The sequence below is a fragment of the Lygodium microphyllum genome, chromosome 14, assembly GCF_053477565.2.
Source record: "Lygodium microphyllum isolate KBCC chromosome 14, Lygodium_microphyllum_v1.1.10, whole genome shotgun sequence".
Classification (NCBI taxonomy): domain Eukaryota; kingdom Viridiplantae; phylum Streptophyta; class Polypodiopsida; order Schizaeales; family Lygodiaceae; genus Lygodium; species Lygodium microphyllum.
Genome location: NC_141148.1, coordinates 9155683 through 9180286, shown reverse-complemented (window position 1 = coordinate 9180286; position 24604 = coordinate 9155683). Strand labels below are relative to the sequence as shown.

Below are 24604 nucleotides of genomic sequence, written 5' to 3'. Positions count from 1 at the left end.
AAACAAATGTGGCACCATGATAAGGTAAAGTGAAATAGAAATTCACAAAGAAGTTAAGAAGTAAAAGAAGTTTGAAGAAAAAGGAGGAGGAGGAGGAGGGGGGAAAATAATAAAGGAGGAGGGTGAAAAAACAAGAACTTAGAAAAAAGAAAGAAAGGAGAAGAATCTAGAAGGATGGAAAAAGAAGAAGAAAATAAGGAAGGAAGGAAGGAGGAGGAGGAGGAGGAGGAGGAGGAGGAGGAGGAGGAGGAGGAGGAGGAGGAGGAGTTGAGAGTTCTAGAAGGTAATGTGCTTGAGCAAGAGGAGACAATTGCACCAGAAGATCAGAGCGAAATTGAAAACCGGTTTGCTCGTCCGCTGCCGTAGGGTGCAAAAATGGCATTTTTCCATTTTTGTTTCGGTCCAAAACGGCCGTTCCATTTCGGGCCCTCTGAAATGCCATTTCAGGGTACTATGCTTGAGAGATTTGGCCCACAAGATTGAAAGCTAGTTTGTACACAAATGAAACCTGGACTCAAGTTGTCTTTGCATGATGATAGTGATTTGTTTGATATCCATACGTATGCTCTAGTAGTTGGATGTCTCATTTATTCATACAACACAAGGGCAGACATTCAGTTTGCAGTTTCAGCCGTGAGTAGATATATGTACCAGCCACGCATGTCACATTGACAAGCTGTCAAGCATGTTTTTCGTTACTTGTAGGGTACTAGGACTCTTGGATTGCTTTATGTCAAGGGGGGCCAGTGTAGCTACATGCTTGCAGTGATTCTGATTGGGTTGGTGATTTTGACTCACGTTACTCTAGTAGTGATGATTTTTTTTTTCCTTGGCTCATCTTGCATCCCTTGGCTTAACAAAACACAATCCACTATTGCCACATTGTCATGTGAAGCTGATTACAAGGCAACTTTCACTACCATAGTTGAATGTGTATGGCTGAGACGTTTGTTGGCTGATTTAGATATATCTGTCAAGGAGCCCCTTTGTTTACGAACAATCAGAGTGCCATTGGAGTGCCACATAACCTAGTGTTTCATGCACGCACATAACACATAGACATTCACTATCTTTTTTCAGAGAGAGGCTACATGTAGGTGATATCAGCCTTGTCTATCCTACCATTAGTAATGTGGCAAACATCTTCACCAAAGCTCTTCCTCGCGATAAATTTAAGGCATTCTGCAATGCTTTAAATTTGATCTCCTTTGGTGGATGATCCTTGTATATTGATCATTGTTTCTTCCAGGGGGGTTTATTGGGTTCGACTCATGTCTACGCTCACAGAGGAGTGTTGTTGATACTCGATAGAACATTGTGCCACTTTTTACTCTTCTCACGAGAGGTCTCTTTTCCTAGATTTATTTTCTTTTATTTTATATGCCTAGTTTGGGCACTTATCATGTTTTATACCTTTCGGGTGTGATCACACTCCAGTAACCCTAAGGTTTAAGGGTTGTACTTTGTACATGCATTACACACTCTTCAGATTATTACATTGGGTGTCGTGCTCACACTCTCACATGCTCTCTTCACTGTCAGCTGTACTCTCAGTTGAGCTCGAGCTTGGTTCTCTATGCATTCTTTCACCTCTCACAGCTTTGAGGCTTCATATTAATGCTAAAAAATCTACATTGATTTCTTGTATGGAGAGTAATTTGCAAGCTTTGGGTTGGCAAGGAGCTGTGATTTCTAAAGGAGATATTACTTGACGCTTGGGTATCCTAATGGTATGGATGTAGTTTCTCACACCTTACTTGATAGGATGTCATCCTGTATACATAATCAGTTTATGTACTGGGAATCTCAAGGCTGGTCTCTTCATGTGAGACTTAAAGTTGCTCAATGCATCATGATCAGTATGATCTCATTTTTTCTGCCCTTACTTTCTTGGACTAAGAAGTCCCTTTTGAAATTGGTTAAGTATATCCACTTCATGCTGTGAAAAAAGAAAGGGAATGGTTTGGGCTAGGTGTGGTTTTCTTGGTAGTAAGTGACTACTCCTAAAAGGATGGGGGGAGCAGATTTATTAGATGTTAATTTCCATATGGTTGCTTTGAGATTTGCACTTTTGTAGGCTTTATGTGTGTAGAGTCTCCCTTGAAAAAATATTGCAAAAATTTTCATTGGAAATATTGGTATCTTGCATGGTCGCACGATTATTCAAGTTTCTTGGTGGCATGTGTTGAATTCCACGAGGCCTATTAAGGTATCCCAGTCTTTTCTCCTTTTTCATTTGATTGTATCTTGGCAAGAGATTTTGCATTCTGCACTTTGGCACCCTCCTAATCTTCATAAGGAGGAGAATTCGTTGCAAGGAGAAGTGTTGGCTACCTCCACGTTGTTGGAATGGCTTGATAAAGACTTGCAACGAGATAAGTTTAATCAAATGGCTCGCTTGGGGTTACAGACAGTCGATGATGGTGTCATTCCTGGGTAGCCCCATCTTTTTTCTTTCCAATGTATTCATCAGTACTTTCGGGTGCTTCGTGGCTATCATGACATTTGGTCGTCTTTACAGGAGCAACTTCTGAGAGGTACTCTCCATTGCTTGCGTTATATCACTCGTCTCCTTGGTGGGATTGGATGTTTATGCTACCTGACGATTTCAAGAACAGGTCAGCTAATGAGATCTATCATCAAATGGTCAAGGTCAAGAGATGGGTCACTGGAAAGACCAATTAAATATGGCATATTCGAGATAGCAAAAAGAAGTGGTAGGAAAGATTTCTCCAACTCTAGAAGTCTAAGATTCCTTATTAGGGTAAAGTTTTCATATGGAGGTTGCTTATTGGGTGTCTTCCAACTAGGGATGTGTTGCGTGCTTGCAAGATCTATTGTGGTCACTGTGTATTTTGAACTACATGCGATGAGACATTGCTTCATCTCTTCATCTCTTGCTGTGTTACTCAACAGATTTGGAGTTTTGTTTCCTGTGTGTGGTCCAGTGACTCAACAACGGATATGAGCTCGTTCCTGGATTATGGGAAGAATGCCTTCTATGTCCGCCTTGCAATTAGATCATTCCTTACATTTCCATTTCCTTCATTGGACAGCTCTGTGGCATATTTCTCAAAATGCCTTCATTTTTTAATTCTGCCTCAGGTATCCATGGTCATGTGGCCCATGTTCGTGGTTTATTGTTATGGTAGATCTCCTCTATGGTTTTAGCTGACTTAGTTCTTTCTGACATTGTTGCTTCTTGGTTGGATATTGTTCACTCCACTCCAGCTATCCTTCTTGTGTGATACTTGTGTGTTATGGTCTTAGAGGCCTTTTGGCTTGATTTGTGTTTGTTTTGTTGTCTTAGTTGACCTGATGGTTTGATATAAACATTGCCATTTAATTCAATTATTTTCACAAAAGAAAAAGAAGCTTAGAATCACATACTCATTTTGAAAGCTGGGAGAGGCTTGAAATTATGATAATAAACATAAGGCTTGGAATTTGGAAGATATTATATGGTCTAGTCTTCATAGGCAAAAAATAGCCTATTTTTTATACAAATTGTGACAGATACGTACTGTACAATACAAACCAGTCCATACATAGTACGAATGCAACTATAAGCTGTTAGGCTTATGGCTAAGGATGAAGCAAACTATGCATTTGATCTAAGGCCATATCCCATCCTAGCCAAATTGAATCAAAGTAGGAACCAAGTGCACTTTAGCAATGGAGTCATTGGCTAAGCCTTTGAACTTGTAGAGGCAAATCTTAATGAGCTTGGATAGAATGAGTCAAAGAAAGAAGCCTCAAAGAAGGGAGAGTATGAGGGAGTGCTCATAATATGGTCTGACTAAGGTAACTTAGTGCCATGGAAGGGAACTTACTAGTTGAGCTTGGGAGAACCTTTCAACTCACTCTTAAGGTGAATATCTTTGGACTATGGAACCCATTGGGACCATACTCAATGTTGGTAAAGATTGAGATCTTGGCTTTTAGGCCGCATGTAGTGCAAAGCAATGTTATCCTGATCCTATGGATCTGTGAGTTGCTAAGCACTCCAAACATGGGCGTCACCTCAAGTACTTCAATGATACCTCTACTTCTGATGCCATCAATCCAGTCTAAGTGTGACAACTTAGTCCATATCCCCAAAATAACTTTAACTCCAAACGAAGCTAAGAAAACTGAAAGAGGTGCCATGCACCAAGATCGCACCTTCCGTGCGAAAAGACAAGCTGAACTAACTAGTTTGTCTAAGTTCAAGTCAAGCAAGAAGGATTTGGCAAAGAGGCCAAAGAAGACAGCCCAAGGACTGGACTTGGCGATGAGGGCAAAGGATCTTGGTAAACGAACCAAGAAACCCAAGTCTCCAAAGGCCCAAGCAAAGGCTCGAAGGAAGGGAAGAAATGGGCAAGGTGCAACACAATGGATTGCCTCTCTTAAGGCATGGCACAATGTGGTGACAATTGAGCCACCACCCCTTAACCCCAATAGTGTAACAACTTAGGATCGCACCTACAAAGCTTGGCATGCAAAGCCATAAGAGCCAAGCCATATAAAGTTAGGACTTTGAAGCCTCCACTCCTCAAATGTAATTGAGTCGAGGGTGGACAATAATGAAAAATAATAAAGGAAAAGAGTCTAGATGGGCAAACTTTGGCGAGTTTGATAGCAAAAGCTGTGTTAAGATCCCCAAGTTGTAATATGACAGAAACTAATTAGCTCGATAGAAAAGGCTACATTAAGACCCCGCTAATGAAGGAATCGATTAGGCACGGAGATAGAGGTAGATAGACCTTACGCTCAGTGAGGGAGACAGAGAGAGTGCGAGTGAGCAGAGTAGAGAGTGAACACGTTTTTTCGGTACAATGACGAGTGTACCACTTTAGATTTTAGATAGATATATGTATGAAAGTACAATGTGCTAAGGGTGTGTTCACACCTGTGCACATATAAAAGGCACGATGGCCCTTTATTCCCAACAACCTCCCACCTAAAGGCAATGTGCCTTAGGAGGAGAAAAGAATTAGCTAAGTCTAAGTATGTACAAAGCTGAAATAAGTATATCTATCCAACTCCCATCATCTGTCGTCAATGAGCAAACCGCTCTGCTGGAAGACCCTTCGTGAGAAGGTCTACAGGATTATCATCTGTATGCACTTTGACAAGCTCAATGCTCTTGCTGTCAGGTACATTTCTAATAAAGTGATACTTCACTTGTATGTGCTTTGTCTTTGCATGAAAGATAGGATTCTGTGCTAGCATGATAACACTCCAACTATCACAATGGAGAACAGGTAACTCTGTGATGCCAAGCTCTCCCACCGGACGTGAAGGCCATAAAGTCTCCTTGCATGCCTCAGTAGCAGCTACATACTCTGCCTTTGTAGTAGACAATGCAACACACTTTTGGAGCCTGGAGATCCAAGAGATCGCTCCTCCTGTGAAAGTAAACACGACCCAGAAGTGGACTTCCTGCAGTCCGCATGACCAGCATAGTCTGCATCCGTAAAGCCAACAACAGATGCTTTCTGCTTTCCAAAGCAGATGCACAACTCCTTTGTGCCTTTGAGGTATCTCATAATACCTTTCACTGCATCCCAATGCTTCTTACAGGGGTTGCCATGTATCTGCTAACCACTCCCATTGCAAAAGCAATGTCAGGACGTGTAGCAACCATAGCATACATAAAACTGCCAACAGCTGAAGCATATGGTATCTTTGCCATTTTAGCTTTCTCATCATCAGATGTAGGGTTGTCCTCTGCACTGAGTTTCACATATGGAGGCAATGGAACCCCAATTGTTTTCCCTTGCTCCATATTGAAACGTTGTAAAACTTTGGAGATATACTCCTGTTAAGATAGATAGAGTAAGCCTTTAGATCTATCTTTGAGTATTCGCATGCCAAGAATGTGATTTGCATCACCCAGATTCTTCATGTCAAAGCTGCCATGAAGACTTTGCTTCAGTGAATCCAAGGCATGAGTATCCCTGCTAACAATCAGCATGTTATCAACATACAAAAACAAGATAATCAGGCTGCCATCTGCTGCCTTCTTGGTGTACAAGCAGTGATCCACTTGACTTCTATGAAAGCCTTGGGACTGCATGAATCTATCAAACTTATGATACCATTCTCTTGGTGCTTGTTTCAGCCCATACAAACTCTTTTTGAGTTTACATACCATTTTTTCTTTCCCTTGTTCAACAAACCCTTCAGGCTGCTGCATATATATGTCTTCATGCAGATTACCATGTAAAAACACAGGCTTTACATCCATCTGTATGAGCTGCATATCCTCAACTACAACCAAGCCCAAAATGGTTCTCAATGTAGTCATCTTGACTACAGGAGAGAAAATCTCATCAAAGTCAATTCCATGCTCCTGTTTGTACCCCTTTGCAACCAATCTTGCTTTGTACTTTGGTGAGGAACCAAAAGTGACTTTCATTTTGTAAACCCATTTGCATGGAAGAGTTTTCTACCCTTTAGGCAATTGTACCAAGTCCCAAGTGCCATTTTTTTCAAGAGATTCCATCTCTGACAGCATGGCTTTATACCATTTCTTACTGTCCTGTCTGTCCATTGCTTCCTTGAAGCAAGATGATTCACCACAGTCTGTCAACATGACATACTCAGCCACATTCCATTTTGGGGTGGATTATGAGGGGCAGTGAGCTCCCTCTTTATCCCTTTGCTGTCACAAAATGCGTGAAAGGCTTTGGACATATATTTCCCACCATGATCAGAGTGAAGACACTTAAGTGTCTTATCTGTCTGATTTTCAGCCAATGCCAAGAATTTTTTAAACTTGTCAAGCACTTTATCCTTGCTATGAATAGGGTAAACCCATACTTTCTGTGTAGCATCATCGACAAAGGTGACAAAATATTTATTTTCCCCTAAAGATAATCCTGGCATTTGACATACATCTGAATGTGCTAACTCTAGAGGAGAAGATTTCAAAGAAAAAGACTTTTTGTGAGAAGTCTGTGCATGTTTGCTATAAATACAATGATGACAGTGCTTGAAATCAGCATAACGAAGACAAGGCAAGTAACCCAAACGAGAAAGCACTTTCATTCCTGTTTGACTTGTGTGTCCCAACCGGCCATGCCACAAAGAAACACTTGGCTGCTCGGTCACGGCAACAACATGGTCACGCACACTAGATACATGAAGTGGATACAACTTATCACTCTTGCAACCTCTGGAAATAACCCTAGATTCCTTACAGATCTTCCATTTTTCATCACCAAAGGTGGTATGAAAACCATCATCATCTAGCTGCCCTGTGCTGATCAAGCTCTTCTTGAGCTGAGGTACATGCCGTAAATGTTGAAGTGTAAAGACAGAGGCATGCTGAAACTGTAATTGCACATTGCCAATACCTGCAATCTCACATGCATAGTTGTCCCCAAGATGGACAACACCATGTCGACCTTGTGTATATGCAGAAAACCACTCACGATGAGGGGTGACATGAAAGGAAGCACCTGAATCAAGAATCCACGTATGCATGTCATCATTTGTATCTGCAAGTAGAGCATGTGCACCAAAATGTGCAGAGACAAAGAGTACATCACTCCCACTATCACTATCATGAGTGACTACATTCACCTCTTCAATTTTTACACTGCTCTTCTTAGGCTGATTGCCCTTCTTCTCTTCCTTGCAATCATCAGTCTTCTTGCCTTTTCCTTTCTCTTTCTTCCATTTGTAGCAGTCACGTTTAAGGTGACCCTTCTTGTCACAATGATGGCATTCAACATCTTTGCCATGTGATTTACTGCGTCCCTTGCCATCATATTTGCCCTTTTGCTGTGATCTGCCCCTAGTATGCAAAGCATTGGAAGACTTACCGGATGCATTGTTTTGCCAATTCATCTCTTCCATAAGTAGAGCACTCTCTACATTAGCATACAAAAGGATCACATTAGAATTGCTCATAGGAGTCTTGAATGTATCCCAACTCTCTGGTAGAGTGCAAAGCAAGAAAGTAGCCTTAAATTCCTCATCAATCATGAACTTCAAGGCAACCAGCTGGCTGAAAATGGAGTTAAACTCACTCAAGTGAGTAGACATTGCTGTATCTTCTTTCATACGCAAATCCATAAGCTTTTTCAGCCAATACACTTTAGTTGCAGCGCTCTTTTGTGCATACTGTTCTTCCAGTCTAGTCCATATAGCATATGTAGAATCCAAACCTTCAATGTTGAAGAGCAAGGCATCAGAAATCTATAGCTCTATGGTTGAGCGTGCAAGCTCATTCAACTCATTCCAATTGTCCTGATCCATGTCTGCAGGCTTTGCCCCTTTAGTTTTGATCGGCTTTGCCTACTTCTTTTGTAACAGGATATTGTAGCATTGTTTTTGCCACACTGCAAAGTTATGTGCCTTCAAGCTTCTTTATATGCATCAAATTACTGCTGTCATTGCTGTTAGCCATGGTTTTCAGGTCAAAAGTGACAAAAAAACTAGTAAATGCAGGCCCAAATTGTCACCCAAGTGACCAAGGTACAAACAAGTACCAATCAGCAATAAATGACCACGCAGAAGTACAGATTTCAGATCTGTAATTCAGTTTTCAGAAGCACCAAACCAAGTGCTACAGCATTGTCCAACTGATTACAGCTGTTCCAAAGGGCATGTGCATCACATTACATGAGAAATCACAAAATTTCAGCTGCAATTTCTGTTGTACGTGTAACCACCAGCATAAAATTTGACACAAACGGTCAAAAGCCCCAAAATTTTGTGCTCAAAAGCATCAAACACACATCTGCATTTCCTCTGTCATGTATAGGATTGTCCAATTTTGCCAAAATAAAGCAATTTCAGCAAAACCCCCAAATTGCGCGGAATTCAACCTGCATGTACATAAAATGACCAAATGTTGCACAAATTTTGCCCAAATTGCAAAAGCCCCAAATTGCACGGGGTCCAATGTGCCTCAATGTCGAGAAATTGAGTTAATTTCAGCCCAAATTGCACATGTACATTAAAAGCCCCAAATGTCGGGGACAAAATGTCACAAATTCTTGCAATTTCTGAGACAGATTTGCTTGTCCTACATCAAATTTCCCAAATCTGGGAAAAGCCCCAAATTTCTGGCCAAGATTTGCCTTCTGTGCTTGTGCGCGCGAACACCTGGTAACGGGAAGTAAATCAGACTGAAATTTTCTGATTTCAATTATTAAAAAAAAAAAACGTTGATTGCCCGTGGTCCGTGTGGCTGTGTGACGTTCGTCACTCGTGCACACCCCCCCACACACACCCCCCCACACCCACTCCCACCCACCCCCCCCGCCCCCCCCTTTTCCCCGGTTCTCATGGTCATCGTGCAACATGCCTCCAGTCTCGTCAACTGCATCCTCGTCAGGCGCCAGCTGCATCACATGTTGATGGTTGTGCTGGCCTAGTCGCAACTAATGGTCGTCAGTCCGCCACACTGCGATACCGCAAACCTGCTCGACTTGTTGTCGCCCTCACTCCATGCTGGGGCCACACGGCTATAGTTCCCGCCACTCCACGATGGGGGCCAAGTGCACAGTCTGCACGTTGGAGTCTTCTGTAGGTTACGACCTATTGCGTGTGACAGAATGTTGCCTGATTCAGGCTACAACTCCTGTCAGTCGCCTCATGACTTGCTCGCTTGTCCTACTCGAACTTTGAGAGGTACAAACGCCTCAACTGCAGCTCATGCTTGATGTCTCGAGAAGCGTATAGAACGTGATGGCTTTGATACTAGTTTGAAGGAATCGATTAGGCACGGAGATAGAGGTAGACAGACCTTACGCTCAGTGAGGTTTGAGACAGAGAGAGTGCGAGTGAGCAGAGTAGAGAGTGAACAGGTTTTTTCGATACAATGACGAGTGTACCACTTTAGGTTTTAGATAGATATATGTATGAAAGTACACTGTGCTAAGGGTGTGTTCCCACCTGTGCACGTATAAAAGGCACGATGGCCCTTTATTCCCAATAGCTAATGAGTCAAGTTCTAGATTGGTAGACACTGACCAGCTCGATAGAATGAGTTGTAGACCTTGAAATAAGTCAAAACGATGACCTTTAGATTGTTCAGGATAGCAATCCATTGTGCAAGGGTAAGTGTAAGGGCTTTCTAGGTATACCATGGTGTTGCCTAGGGATGCACCTATATAGGGAGTAGTAGTCATTCAAGCTTTGCTTGGGATGTGCTTCTACATGTGATTCCCTATGCTCAGTGGTGAACCCTAACATGTGTAGCATCACAAGGGTGTAGTGCTGAGATGTGCCTCAAGATTGTACCTTTCTATATCATGAATACAAAGATCCCTTATTGATATACTGTATGTGCACTTGGCTGAGCTTGCATGGGGAGGTGAGACACACTTCCATCCTTTGATTACTAGCTCAACTTCCCTCGCCTTTGACTTTGTTGTCCAAAGCTTGACTGAGTGATCACGATGGACCTTGTGAGATTAGAGGCTGAGGATTCGGGTGAGACCTGTGCAGTAGTTAAGCATGAAGATGGCACAAATTGTTTCTACATCTTTCTTGGGATGGCTTCATCATGCACATAGCATGGATACAACCCCCACAGCCGCAGATCTGCCGTTGGTCAGACTTGCACCTTGTCACACCAGCTGGGACAAAGATAGGAGATATGAGGGTATTATTGCAGTAGCCAGCTATGTAGGGTGGAAGCAAGGTCAGAGTGGTAAAGGCCTCCAAGCAATGGCATCACCCTATGATTTCATAGTAACTGTAGTGGCAAATGTAATGGTCCTCTGACTTTGCATCCACCCTATATAGCTGGCTGCTGCAGTAGTACCCTCATATCTCCTTATCTTTGGCCACGACTGGTGTGAAAAAGGTGCAAGTCTGACCAATGGCACATCTGAGGCTGTGGGAGGTTGTGTCCATGCTATGTGCACAATGAAGCCATCCTAAGAAAGATGTAGAAACAATTCGTGCCATCTTCATGCTTAACTACTGCACAGGCCTCACCCAGATCCTCAGCCTTAAATCTCAAAGAGTGACATCATTGCTTGGAGGTGTTTAGAACATCGATGGAGGTGAGGACTAGAGATGTCTAAAGCTATACATATTTAAACTCAGATGCCATTGAGAGACCCTGCTGAGGGATAGGAGACCAGCACCCCTAGATCCATCTAGACTGAGTATGATTACAGACGTTTTTATGCAGTCAACACCAGAATTTGCCCCTCTCATGATGATGAATTCCCCTCCCTATCATCTTCATGATGATTCACCATGGAGCCGACCAACAACCCTATGCCAGCGAGGTGTCGCCCCAATTCCTAGGGCAATGACTCTGCCACGCTTTTCGCCAGCAAATCTGATCCATTAGTTACTCACTACAAGAGACCCCTGCTGAGGCACTTTGGCTTCCCTTTGTTGGAGCAAAGCTGTAGCACTCTGTGAGAGATGTTGGGATGAGCAGATGTTATACTAGGAATATGCAGGATTACACTAATGGTTAACATGACTACATCTTCCATTAGATTTCTTTTCATCTTTCTTATGTAGTCTTAGGATTTCTACAAATTGATTTACCTTTTTATCATACCCTGATTGTACTCTAAAATGATTTGTCATTTGAGTCGTACTACTTAGGTCTCCTACAGAAGGAAAAAAGGGATAAAAAGACCAGTTGATATGGTTCTCACTGCAAGCACTTTCCTTTGCTTCAGTCTATGAGCACTCAAAACCTTCTAGTTGATCATGTAGTAGTTGTTGTGCAATCTCGAAAAGTTATTTGCATGAGTAGGGCATGTTGTTTGAACAAACCTGTAAGCAGTGCTGTGACTTTCTGTTTGGAGTACAAACATAATTTTATGCTAATCTGTATGTGAAAAGGTTTGCAACTTGAATGATTGAAGTTGATAAATGAATGCATCATTATACCTGTAGAGATGTCTATCAACCCATACAGGTATAATCTTTCTTTGTAAATAGATCATTTAAACCCCATCTTAAACAACCTTAGATGGCATGTGCTAAGTATCCTATGTATCCCTCCCTTTATTTTTGATGGCCGCTGTTAAGGACAAGGGAGTAAGATGTGCACAGCACTCTTCCCTATTATTTTCCTTTGGTGTGTTCCATCATTGTCACTTACTAGTTTAGTACCTTTTACTGTTTCAACTGAATTCTGGTTGGGATCAATGCTATACGGGCATTTCCGGCTTTGATGAAATGGATATTCTCATTATGGAAATGCTTATATGGTTCCTCTCTATGTACAGTTCTGTTTAGAATTAGTTCAACTCACTGTTACTTTCCTTTTAATGATATCAGAGAGAGAAGCTAGAGAAAATGAAAGCTTTTGGACGAATTGCTCGTGATATAAATGTTTCACAGGTTTTGTCAAAGCCTAAAACCTGTCAAAGAGACATATTGAATATTCACACGCATGTTTTCTGCCTAAATGCGTAGAAGAAGACGTGTTCTTAGGTTTCAATGAATACTCAAACAGCAGCCTTTTTTCAGACAATCGAACCAAGAAAGCCAAAGGAAAAGCGCCAGTCGTCTCGTGAAAAAGTAGGTCATTGGATTTTATTGCTTATCTGTTATGAGATGGTATCACTTTTCCTGGCTTATCCAATTAATATGAAGAAAGGCCTCGGTAATAATCTTTCATCATTAATGTTCCACTATTTGAAGGCTATGGAGTTTGCTTCAAAGCTTCCAAAACCAAGGAAAAGAGCATCCCAAAAGGAGGATTCACAAGGTCCCCCACAGCTTCCCAGTCAACCAATGACTCAGATTGAACAGCTTGAAGCAAAGTATCAAAAGGACAGGCAACAAATTGAGGTATGTAATGCTTCCTTCTACTAATTAAATCCCTCTTCTTGCCACTGTCATAGTTGACAGCATAAAAATTTGGCATGAACAAGTCTCTTCTAATATGAAGTTGTTGCATGTAGACCTCTTCCTCAAGCTGTCCATTGAGAAAGGCATTGTTTACATCCATCTGCCATTACTTCCATTTGTGAAGAGCAGCCAAGGAGAGCAACTAATTTATGGGGCTCATATTGGCTACTGGCAATGCTTACATCCATTTCCCATAACTTCCATTTGTAAAGAGCAGCCAAGGAGAGCAACAAATTTATGGAACTCATATTGGCTATTGCAGCATAAATCTCTTCATAATCAGTACCATATTCTTGAGAAAATCCTTTAGCAACCAGCCTAGCTTTATGTCTATCAATTTGTCCTACTTTCTTGAATTGAATTGAGGTTTTTATTGCTCAATTTGGACTCTGCTGTAGGATTTGAAATGAAAACTTACTAAATTTGCCTTTAATTTAGGGAAATACAATATAACTTTAGCCCTAGGGATGCTATGGCAAATTGTGATACACAAAACTCAGAAACATAGAAAATCAATGAAATGATGAATCATGTACAATGATGGTACAATGGAGCTTGAGGGTTCCTTGTCTTTGGGACGGGTACTGAGGTGAGCAGAGTTGAGTCAATGACATTGATCGAGGCTTGGAAATGACTGCACTATCTTGGCTGATTAGGCAGCAACACCTGCGAAGGAGAATGCTCTATGAAGGGAGTGAAACACAGTCCTCTGAGTAGGGGGACACCGGATAATGATGGGCAGTGGTAGAGGAGCGAACCACCATCTGTTGTGGCTGTAAATGATGATGAAGATGATAGCTGCTCTAAAAATGAGTAGAGGGAGAAAAACACAGTTCTCCATGGTTGTAGGTGATGATGAAGATTATAGTTGCTCTACATGAAGATGGCAGCAGTGGAGACAGCCTAAAATCAGCAAAACACAGAGCTGGCCGAGAGCAGAAACATGTCCAGTAGTCTGAGGATGCTCCTGATAACTGGCGGACAGCAACTTGGCTTGCTAAGCTGGAAAATGCAGATATAGACAGCTGTAAGAACTTGCTGGCAGTGAACGCAGCGGCTGAGGTTGATGGTGACAGCTCAATGATGGCATCTAAATGCTGGGTGGCTATTATAGGAATGGGCGGCTGCTGGAACAGAAAACACAGGTAGGCAGCAGCATACTGATTGGGCAGCAAGCTGGATGGAAGCCAGGTGACATGGATGGACCACTAGCTATGTGGGTTGCAGCTCCAGTAGGGCAACATTTACTAGGCACCAAAGGAAGTGGAGAAACAACAGTTGTAGAATGATTGCCCACAACATGCCTTTTATAGGGAATTTTGGTGCATTTATCCTACCATTTAAAATAAATGCCATGGTAGCTCTTGTAGGGCAGCATCGACGAAGTGCCAGAGAAAGGAGAGAAACAATAGTTACAGAGGATTGACTGATGAATGAGTTGGTGTCTATGAATTAGTGTGGGGTTAGAATGAATGCCCACAACATGCCATTTTATAGGAAATTTTGGTACGTTTTTCCTACCATGTGAAATAAATGCCATAGATAGAAATAAAGCCTTTTTGGGACAATTAATGAAGATCAAAATTAAGTTTTAATGCACTACAGCTAATTTGTTAATGCATGTGAGGATTTTGGTTGCTCAACACCTTGGAGAGAGACATTTTTCCACCTATGTACAACAGTTAAATGTACAACAAATATAAACACAAGAGGATCCCCAATAAGGATACTTATGTCGCAAGGTTCTTAATGACAAGGGTAATAAGTAGGTGAAATGGAAACTCGAGGCTGAGTACCCATCCAAGGCTAGATGAAGAATGCAAAGGCTTTTTGCCAAAGGGGTATGAAAGACTACACAATGGAATAGGATTCTGTTTGAAACTGAAGGAAGAAGATTCCCCTTTGAAGCCCCCTTTGAAATCCCCTTTGAAGGAGATAGGGAATCTAGAAACTCATGAATCACTTGCTTTGGAGTTCTAATGAAGAAGGAATGATTGCCATGAGGGCCAAAGGTCTTTGAGGCTGTGATGGAACAGAGAGTAGATAGCTTCCAAAGATAGCCTCTTGAATGCGAGTAGGAGAGAGAAGGTAGGGAGGGGTAACATAGATCCAATCAAAAAGGAAGTGGTATCATAGATGATCTCCTCGTACCCTCACTAGAGTCGGTGTTCGTGGAGTCATACAAGCAAGTGGGAATATGGAGTCATGAGTGGGCAACAACCTTTGTCTCAAAGAAGCAGATTGCAAAGCCAAAGGTGGTGGCAAATAGCCATTGTCTCTCAACGGAGCAAATTGTGAAGTAGCAAATTGCGAAGTCAAGTATTGTAAAAGCCATTGAACTTAAAAGTAGGTAGGAGATACCTTTATAGCTCATTGCAATGGTCTCCAGGAGGGCTTTTTACCTCATAAGGCCTTAGAGCCCAATTTTTCTCAGAAGGGCTTAGTGTGCATCATATACATCTTATTGCCTTGAGCATATAAATCTAATAGTTGATACAAAACTATCTTTGTCGCCCAAAATGACAAGGTGGCATAAGAATGTCTAGTGATAGGCACATGTACTCCAGTTGTGTAGGGAGCAAAAGTTGATAACAATTCTGGTTGACTAGTGGTTCTTAATATGGTATATGCGCCCATTGGTATGTGCTTTCTCCTTTGGAAAAGAAGCATAGCACTAGTGTGTCAAACTAGTAATGGGAGGACACAAGGGAGAAGAAGATAATTGTATCTCTAAGATTATACGACAAAATTAAGAAGTAGCTAGAATCTAAGATAATGTTGTTGGTTCTTGTAACCTTTTATTCAGCCTCATTGAGGATGAGGATCTTCAGCTCATGGAGTACCTCTGCTTTGATACCATGTAAAGGAATGGTAGGGTTTGCGGGAAGGAACATTGAGTGTGTACAACAAACATCGAGTCTCAGAACTTAGAAACATAGAAAATAAATGAAATGATGAATCATGTACAATGATGATACAATGGAGCCCAAGGGCTGCATGTCACTAGTATTGCTATTGAGGTGAGCAAAATCAAGTTGATGACATTGATCAAGGCTTGGAGATGTGTCAGATGGGAGAGGATCGAGGTGCAGCTGAAGTGCAGTAGACAGTGTGAGAGTGAGAGACAGAGTTGAGCACGACTCCCAATGCAATAGTACTGAATAGAGTGTAAGCTGAAAGTACAAATGATAACCCTTATACCTTAGGGTTATAAGGGGCTGTTCACACCCGAACACAGTAAGTGCCCGTAAGTGTGCACCACAAGCACATACAAAATAGTACACATAATCTGGGGGAAAAAACCTCTCCTACCGAGAGTAAAAAGTGCCCCAGTGTCCTAGTGATCACCCGCACACTCCCATATGAGCGTAGGCGTAAGTAAGGCGTGTGAGATACCCAACAAACCCCCCTGGAGTGAAGAGTGATCAAGTGTACAAGGATCATCCGCCACCAAAGGGCGTCAAATTCAAAGCATCGCGAAATGCTTCAAATTTGTCTCGTGGAAGAGCTTTGGTGAAGATGTCTGCCACATTGCTGGTGGTAGGACAGTAGACAAGGCTGATATCACCTGCATGTAGCCTCTCTCTGACAAAGTGGTAGTGAATCTCTATGTGTTTCGTGCGAGCATGAAACACAGGGTTCCGTGCCACTGCAATGGCACTCTGACTGTCAGTATATAAAGGAGTAGGCTCCGTAACAGATACATCCAAATCAGCAAGTAAGCGTCTAAGCCATACGCACTCAACTGCAGTAGTGAAGGCTGCCTTGTACTCAGCTTCACATGACGACGTGGCAACAGTGGATTGTTTCTTGCTAAGCCAAGAAATGCATGACGAGCCAAGAAAGAAACAATTGCCACTAGTGGAGTGACGAGTATCAAAATCACCAGCCCAATCAGAGTCACTGTAAGCATGTAACTGCAGTGGTCCCCCCTTGGCATAAAGCAATCCAAGAGCTCTAGTACCCTGCAAGTAACGAAACACACGCTTCACAGCTTGCCAATGCGACATACGAGGCTGATGCATGTACCTGCTCAAAACTGAAACGGCAAACTGTATGTCTGGCCGAGTGTGGCATAGATAGATGAGACATCCCACTGCTGGAGCATAAGTATGGATATCAAACAAATCACTGTCATCATGTAATGACAGTTTGAGCCCAGGTTCCATGGGTGTACAAACTGGCTTGCAATCCTGTAAGCCAAACTTCTCAAGAAGTTGCCCAATGTACCTTGACTGACATAATCCAATGCCTCTAGCATCATGTACAAACTGGATGCCCAAGTAATAGTGCAAAATACCCAAGTCAGACATGTCAAAAGTTTGCTGTAAATTATTTTTGAATGCTGAAATCTGATCAGCACGTGTTCCAGTGAGCAAAAGGTCGTCTACATATAGACACAAAATCAGCATGGATCCCCCCTCTTTATGTACATAAAGGGTAGACTCAGATGGGCTGTTTACAAACCCCTGACTAAGCAAGAAAGCATCTATCTTTGCGTACCAAGCTCGTGGAGCTTGTTTCAAACCATATAGAGCTTTTTTCAGCTTGCATACTAAATTTTCTGAGCCTTCAACTGCAAAACCAATGGGCTGCTGTACATACACTTCTTCCTGAAGTTCCCCATGTAAGAATGCAGTCTTTATATCCAGCTGATGCACTTTCCAACCAAAATGTGCAGCCAAGGCAATCATAGACCGAATGGTCGTCATACGGGAGGTAGGAGCAAAGGTCTCCTCATAGTCAATGCCCTTTTTCTGTGCGTAGCCTTTAGCTACCAGCCGTGCCTTGTACTTATCTATGGATCCATCTGCATTCCTTTTCAATTTGTAGACCCATTTCGTACCAATGGCACGCTTGCCAACTGGCAAAGACACCAAATCCCAAGTATGATTCTTATGAATAGAATCCAATTCAGCTTGCATGGCTGCCATCCAATGCACACTATGTCGTGCATCCTCAAAACATTCAGGCTCCTCATTATCATGAGTACATGCTGCCATAACAAACTCCATGGAATGTGCTGAATCATGCAGTCGAGTTTGCCTTCGAGTACGACCAGCCAAGGGTGTTTCCAAATGACTATCTCTCATAGTCTGCGTGTACCATCTAGGCACCTGTCTTGCTTCCTGACTGTGTACAAGTTCCTGCTGAATTTCAGTTTCAGCAATGTGCTGATTTACTGCATGTTCCATAGGAGCAGCTGGCTGAACATTAGGTTCATTTGCTGAAGTACCAGCTGAATCACCAAATGTGATGGGCAGCAGCCCTTCAAAGACATCACGGGCAGCCTGATATGTATCAAAACCAGCCAAGGATAATTCTAATTTTTCATCAAATACAACATCCCTGCTGACAAAAACCTTCTTGGTCACGGGATCATAGAGTCTGTAGCCTTTGCTTTCGCTGCTATATCCCATAAAGATGCATTTTACAGCCTTGTTGTCCAACTTCTTTCGAAGTACCTGTGGAATATGGGCATATGCAAGACACCCAAAAGTACGGAAGTGGCCAACAGAAGGTTTGCGGCTGTGCCAAGCCTCAAAAGGTGTGACGGTTTTCAAGGCCTTGGTAGGGCATCTGTTCAAAATGTGGCAAGCGCACATGACGGCTTCCATCCAAAAACTATGAGGCAAACTCTTTGCCTTCAGCATACATCTGGCCATCTCCATGAGTGACCGATTTTTCCTCTCTGCTACCCCATTCTGCTGTGGAGTATATGCAGTAGTGTACTGATGGATAATGCCCTTCTGCTGCAAATAAGAATTCAGCATAGAGGACATGTATTCCCCCCCTCGGTCCGAACGGAGAGTCTTAATCTTGCAACCAGACTGAGTTTCCACAAGTACACTGAAAGCCAAAAATGCATCATACACTTCTGACTTCTTTTTCAAGCAGTAGACCCAGCACAAACGTGTAAAGTCATCAATAAATGTTACAAAATAGTAACAACCACCCAATGACTGTGTCTGCATGGGCCCACAAACATCCGAATGCACAAGCTGCAATTTGGCTGTTGCTCTAAAAGCAACATCACGGGGAAAAGAGAAACGATGCATTTTGCCCAAAATGCAACCCTCGCATAAATGCTCAGGAGGTCTCTCAAAGAGAGGTAATCCATCCAACATCTGAGTACGCTGTAATAGCATCAAGCTGCCATAGTTTACATGCCCCAAACGAGCATGCCATAACTCTGCCTCTAACATAGCAGGAGTAAGAGTGGATGTCAAATATGCAGACTGATCTACCGAAAGAGCATCCAACTCATATAACCCATGACACAAAGAACCTGTCAAGACCAATGTCATGTGTTCCTTGTCACGGACCATGCAACGGTCATCATCAAAGGTGACCTGCAAACCACAACGTGCCATAGAAGAAATGGAAAGCAGATTCTTCTTAATGCCAGGCACATACAAAGCATCCTGTAGGCGGAGAATAGAGCCATCAATGGCTGTAAGCTGAATCTCCCCAATACCACGAACAGGGTATGATGCATTATTAGCACACTGAACAGACTTCCCAACGGGAGGTGCACCAAGAGAAGCAAACAAATCTCTACGAGATGTGATATGCCGTGAAGCACCACTGTCAAAGAACCAAGTGTCAGCATCTTCTGTAGAGCTAAATGCTCTATCAGCCCAAGAGACATCATAACTGCAAGTGTAAAAACAATAGTCCCTGTCTGCAACAAAGGACGCGGACTCACTAGCAGTGGAAGGAGCTGCAGAAACAGACATCCCTGACTCCTTCTTCTTCTCTTTGGCGATGCGCTTCCTGCACTCAGTGATGTAGTGGCCAGGCTTCTTGCAGTAATGGCATTTTCCTTTCTTGGCTTGCGTGCCCCCCTGTTTCTGACTTGTCTGTGAAGTGTTACTACTACCAGAACTCTGCGAAGCATTTTTCCCTTGGCTGTTTTTACCCTTCTGCCTTGACATAAAAGCCTGCTCAGAGGCTATACCATCCACACCACTGTTCCGTCTAGTTTGTTCCTCCTCTAGAAGCAAACTGACAAGCTGAATGAAAGTGATGGGCTCTTTCGAAATCCTCATAGTGAGGTTCAAGGCAGTATGAAAAGCCAAGTAAGAGGGAGGCAGTGAATTCAATGTCGTAGAAATCAGCTGCGCATCTGAGTAGTATTCATCCACATTCATGAGTTGCTCCCGCAAGTCCTGAATTTTGTTGAGATGATCCTGCATAGAATCACCCTCATTCATCTTTAGAGTCTCTAGCTCTTTCTTCAAGAAAGAGATGCGAGTCTCATTCTTTCCTGCAAACATCTGCTCCAATATCAACCAAGCTTCTTGTGAAGAAGCTGCTGAACGAATATGAGGAATGATAGAACGCTGAACTGCCAATGCAATCAGCGACATAGCCTGTGCATCCCGTGTATCCCAAGTTTTCTGAGCTGCAGTTCTTGGGGGAAGTGGCTGAGCGGGCTGAGGTGGAGGGGGCTGAGGTTGCCCTCTTGCACGTCCTCCTGGAGGAGGAGTAGCGGGAGCCACAACTCCCGGTCGTGCTTCCTCTCCACTGACATAATCCCACAAATTTTTTGCCACTAATACATTCTTCATCATGAAAGACCAAAGGGAATAATTGTTCCCATCCAATCGGTCTTCCTTGGACACATAGGTGAATACATCTCCTCCCTGATTTGCCATTATTTCCCAAAAGGCAATTGAGCAATGTCAATGCAGTACGGGCTGGAAATCTGCAAATTTCCAGAAATTGCAGCAAACACAAGTCTGCAATTAATGTGCAAAGGGTACTCTGTCACAAAAACTGTCACTGATGCACGCTTTCCAAGGTGCAATTAGTGCTCAGCAGCACTAAAACATCAAAAGCCCCAAAATTTTCTGCCCAAAATTTCTGTCACAAATGTCTGTTACAAAAGCCCCAAAATGTGCATTCAATGTGTCACAGACAGACACAGCACGTTTCCCAATGCTGAAAACTGAACCTGCTGTTCAGCACGTTTCCCAATGCTGAACCTGAACCTGTTGCACGAACTCTTGTGTAAAAGAAAAGTGCAGAATGTTACCTCTGCGTGTTGACGACGGGCACGATTCCCAAGATAATGACTGCTGGGTACAGTCGGACTGACGCACAGGTACAGGCGTGCAGGTCCAGTGACACGCGCAGGCAGGACTGGGCGCGCGCTGGGCAGAGGAGGCGGTACCCAGGACTGGGTGGTGGAAACAGGTGACGCGCTGGCAGCTGGAGCTGACGGCACAGTCTAGCTCAGCGCAGGGAGGCTGCGCAGGCAGACTGACAGGCGAAGGGGCACGCTGGGCAGACACAGGGCAGAGGACACGCTGGGCAGAGGTGGCAGCACGCAGGTACAGGTGGCGCGCTGGGCAGGGCGCGCTGTGCAGGACAGATAGCACGCTGTGCAGGACACGCACAGGTACAGGCGGCTGGGGCAGAACTGGCGGGGGCTGGCTGAACTGGAGTGGGCTGCAGACTGCAGACTGAAGACTGCTCTGAGCTGAGCTCTGATACCAAATGTCAGATGGGAGAGGATCGAGGTGCAGCTGAAGTGCAGTAGACAGTGTGAGAGTGAGAGACAGAGTTGAGCACGACTCCCAATGCAATAGTACTGAATAGAGTGTAAGCTGAAAGTACAAATGATAACCCTTATACCTTAGGGTTATAAGGGGCTGTTCACACCCGAACACAGTAAGTGCCCGTAAGTGTGCACCACAAGCACATACAAAATAGTACACATAATCTGGGGGAAAAAACCTCTCCTACCGAGAGTAAAAAGTGCCCCAGTGTCCTAGTGATCACCCGCACACTCCCATATGAGCGTAGGCGTAAGTAAGGCGTGTGAGATACCCAACAAGATGAACCTCGGATAATCTAGCGACAATGTTGGGTGTAGGAGCTCGTGACGAAGAGACAATGTCTAAGGCGGATGGAACTCCATGGAGAGAGAGAGAGAGAGAGAGAGAGAGAGAGAGAGCTTCATTCGTGGATTATGGAAAAGATGGCCTCTTTGTCCTCTTTGCATTCAGATTATTCTTGCATCTTCCATATCCTTAGATGGATAGCCTTGTGGCATATTTGGCGTACTTGGAATGCCTTTATTTTTTATTCAGTATTGGGAATCCATGGTCATGTGGCCCGTGTTCATGGTTTGGTGTTATGGCAGATCTCTTCTATGGTGTCAGGTGATCTGGTTCTTCTTGACATTGCTGCTCCCTGTCTGGATATCACTCGCTCCACACTAGCTATCCTTTTTGTGGACTTTTCTGTGTTAGAGTCTTGGTAGACTTTCATTTCTGTTTGTTCTTTACTGACCTGATGGTTTGATGTAAATATTTACTACTTATTTCAATTATCTTAACGAGAGAGAGAGAGAGAGAGCTGAGAGAGAGACGAAGAGAAGAGGGGGAAACAGAACGATGGCGAACGGAAGGTTGACGATGGCGGCTCCCTGCCCTGCGCGTCGCCCTGCCCTCCGCCTCCCTGCCTTGCGTGCCTGAACCCTTCCCCCAATCGATCTGATTCATCGCGAGCCAGCGCCCTGCGCGCCTGAACCCTTCCCCCAACCGACCTGATTGATCGCGAGCCAGCACGGACTGTGCCGTTTCCGTGCCCGACGGTCCCTGCTTCTACACGACGACCTGCCCTGCGGGTCCTTGTGTCTATGTGCCTGTCTGGGCCGTCCTGTGAACCGCCCTTCTGCCAAGTGCCCGCGCCTGACCTGCCCTGCTGACCTGCGACGTCGACTCGGCTGCGCACCCAGGCTGACCTGCCCTGCTGACCTGCGACGTCGCCCTCGGCTGCGCGCCCTGTCAGACCTCTGCCCTGTGACCGTTGCCTGCGCCCTGCCGCCATCTGCCAGCACCTGCACCTGCGAGGTTAGGGTTGTATTCAGCCCCACGTGTTTTGCCCTCTTGCATCTGCACGAGTAGGGTTGCACCCAGCCCCACGCGTTCTCTAGTGACAATGCGAGAGCAAGAGCATGAGAGATAGAGAGAGAGGATAGAAGTATGGCTGGCCTGGATATGGCTTTTATCAACCAGACGGTGGCAGCCCTTGGTCTGGATTCTGATACAGAGGAACCGGAGGATATGGTTCCTTGCATGGAGGAGATGCCTTCTGGTTCTGACTTGCCGCCTGCGGGCAAACGCTCCAAGCATATTTCCGACGAGACAATGGGTCCTCAGGAACATTCCTATGTGTAGGTTGCCTTTGATTCTGTGGATTCGCAAGAGATTGACTGGGAGCATTTGCTGGAGTTTGCCAATACTCTGCTTGGCGATTATGTCTAGCATAATCATGAAGCTTTTTCGGACTCGGGAACTGATGAAGTTCTGGAAGCCACGGTGGACCCGAAAACTGTCTTACGCTCTTTTTCGGTGTTTTATGACCGTGCGGTTATACTCTTCGTCACTGGCAAGATCCCAGTGCTTTCCCATATTCGCCAGTGGCTGCACCATTTACTACAAGGGGAATGTGTTGAGGAGATCTTTATTGGACCCCGAGGCTTCTATGAGGTGCTGCTCAAGTCGGAGAAGCATCGGGCTGAGCTTCTGTCCAAACTGCCATTGTTCTTTGATCGCCGTTTGGTTCATGTGGTGCCATGGCGCCCTATGGCAGACTTTCAGCACCTGCTTCAACGTGAATGCCCGGTGTAGGTTGAAGTGGAAAATTGTCCGGCGGTCTATTGGCCATTGTTAAAGGATGCGATGGCAGTTGTGGAAATGGTGCTGGTTCCCCCAAGCCTAAGGGCCATGAATCAAAACCGTTTGTGTATGTTATGGGACACGACTAATAAAAGGCCTGCGTCGCTTCGCCTTAATTGCTCTGGCATGCATTCTTTGCACTTTCGCTTGAAATGGGGCAACTTTGCAGGACACTGCTTTTCGTGTGGAAAATTGGGGCATTTTATGGCCGAATGCCCAGAGAAGCAACCGTCTTCAGATGCTGCGCATGTTGTGCGGCCTATGGATGACATGGTGCTTGATGCTTCGTCACAGGAGGCCCCCCAGCCACCTAATGTTTTGGATAAAGGTAAACAACAGGTCCTGGGTTTGGATTCTCGTAGCAATGACTAGCTAGAGGAATGTCTCAAAAAAGGTAAAAAGTTGGATGCAGGCCTGGCGGATTCTGGGCCTAATGTTTCACAAGATTTTGTGTGCACATATATGCGCAGGAAAGAAATGTTCTCTTCACAGCATGCTACGCGTACTATGGTTCCTTCTGCTTCCCGTAATCAGTCTACGAGGAAAGTATATACAGATGGTCCAAAGGGCCCACCTGCTAAGTTGGCGTTTGATACTAGAGGTAATGTGATTACACCCTGGGATCGTTGTTATCCCCGTTCCACTCCCAAGGCAGTGGATATTCTATCTACCTGTAAAGCGGGCTGTCCGAATTCTTTTGCAGTCTTAGCTGATTTTCTGGATGAAGGTGTCCTTGACGTTCTCGCGGAAAAGGTGAAATCGAGGCAAGAGGTGCCTCGTTCCTGATTCTCTTTTTGAAGATATATGAAGATAGCCATGTGGAATATGTGAGGCATTTGTTCTCGTCATAAGCAACATGCCATGTGGACTGTCTTGCATGAGAACCAGTGGGATGTCTTGTGTGCGGTCGAGCACAAGAGTCACGGTGAAGCAGGAAAAGTTGTGGATTGCCATGGGTTTCGCTTGTTTTATGCAGGGACACATGCTATGCACTATTCTGGCGTGCTTATGATTGTCCATGAGAAATACCAGCCTGTTCTTATTAAAAATGATGTACAAGGCCGCTTTGTGGTAAT

The 24604-nt window shown here is 44.1% G+C and overlaps 1 protein-coding gene across 7 annotated transcripts in view; it reads left to right on the top strand.

Moving 5' to 3' along the window:
• LOC148025309 (uncharacterized) overlaps positions 1-24604 on the top strand; it is a 140134-nt gene that overhangs the window by 102702 nt on the left and 12828 nt on the right. For 3 of the 7 annotated variants that reach the window (XM_087692338.1, XM_087692339.1, XM_087692340.1), the window contains exons 7-10: positions 12259-12321; positions 12451-12501; positions 12625-12774; positions 12888-13167. In XM_087692338.1, the coding sequence (XP_087548464.1) occupies positions 12259-12321; positions 12451-12501; positions 12625-12774; positions 12888-12956 (333 nt within the window). In that variant the 3' untranslated portion in view covers positions 12957-13167. Of the gene's footprint in view, positions 1-12258; positions 12502-12624; positions 12775-12887; positions 13169-24604 lie in introns of those variants that run through there. The other 4 variants (XM_087692343.1, XM_087692341.1, XM_087692344.1 and 1 more) reach the window with 4 other exon arrangements.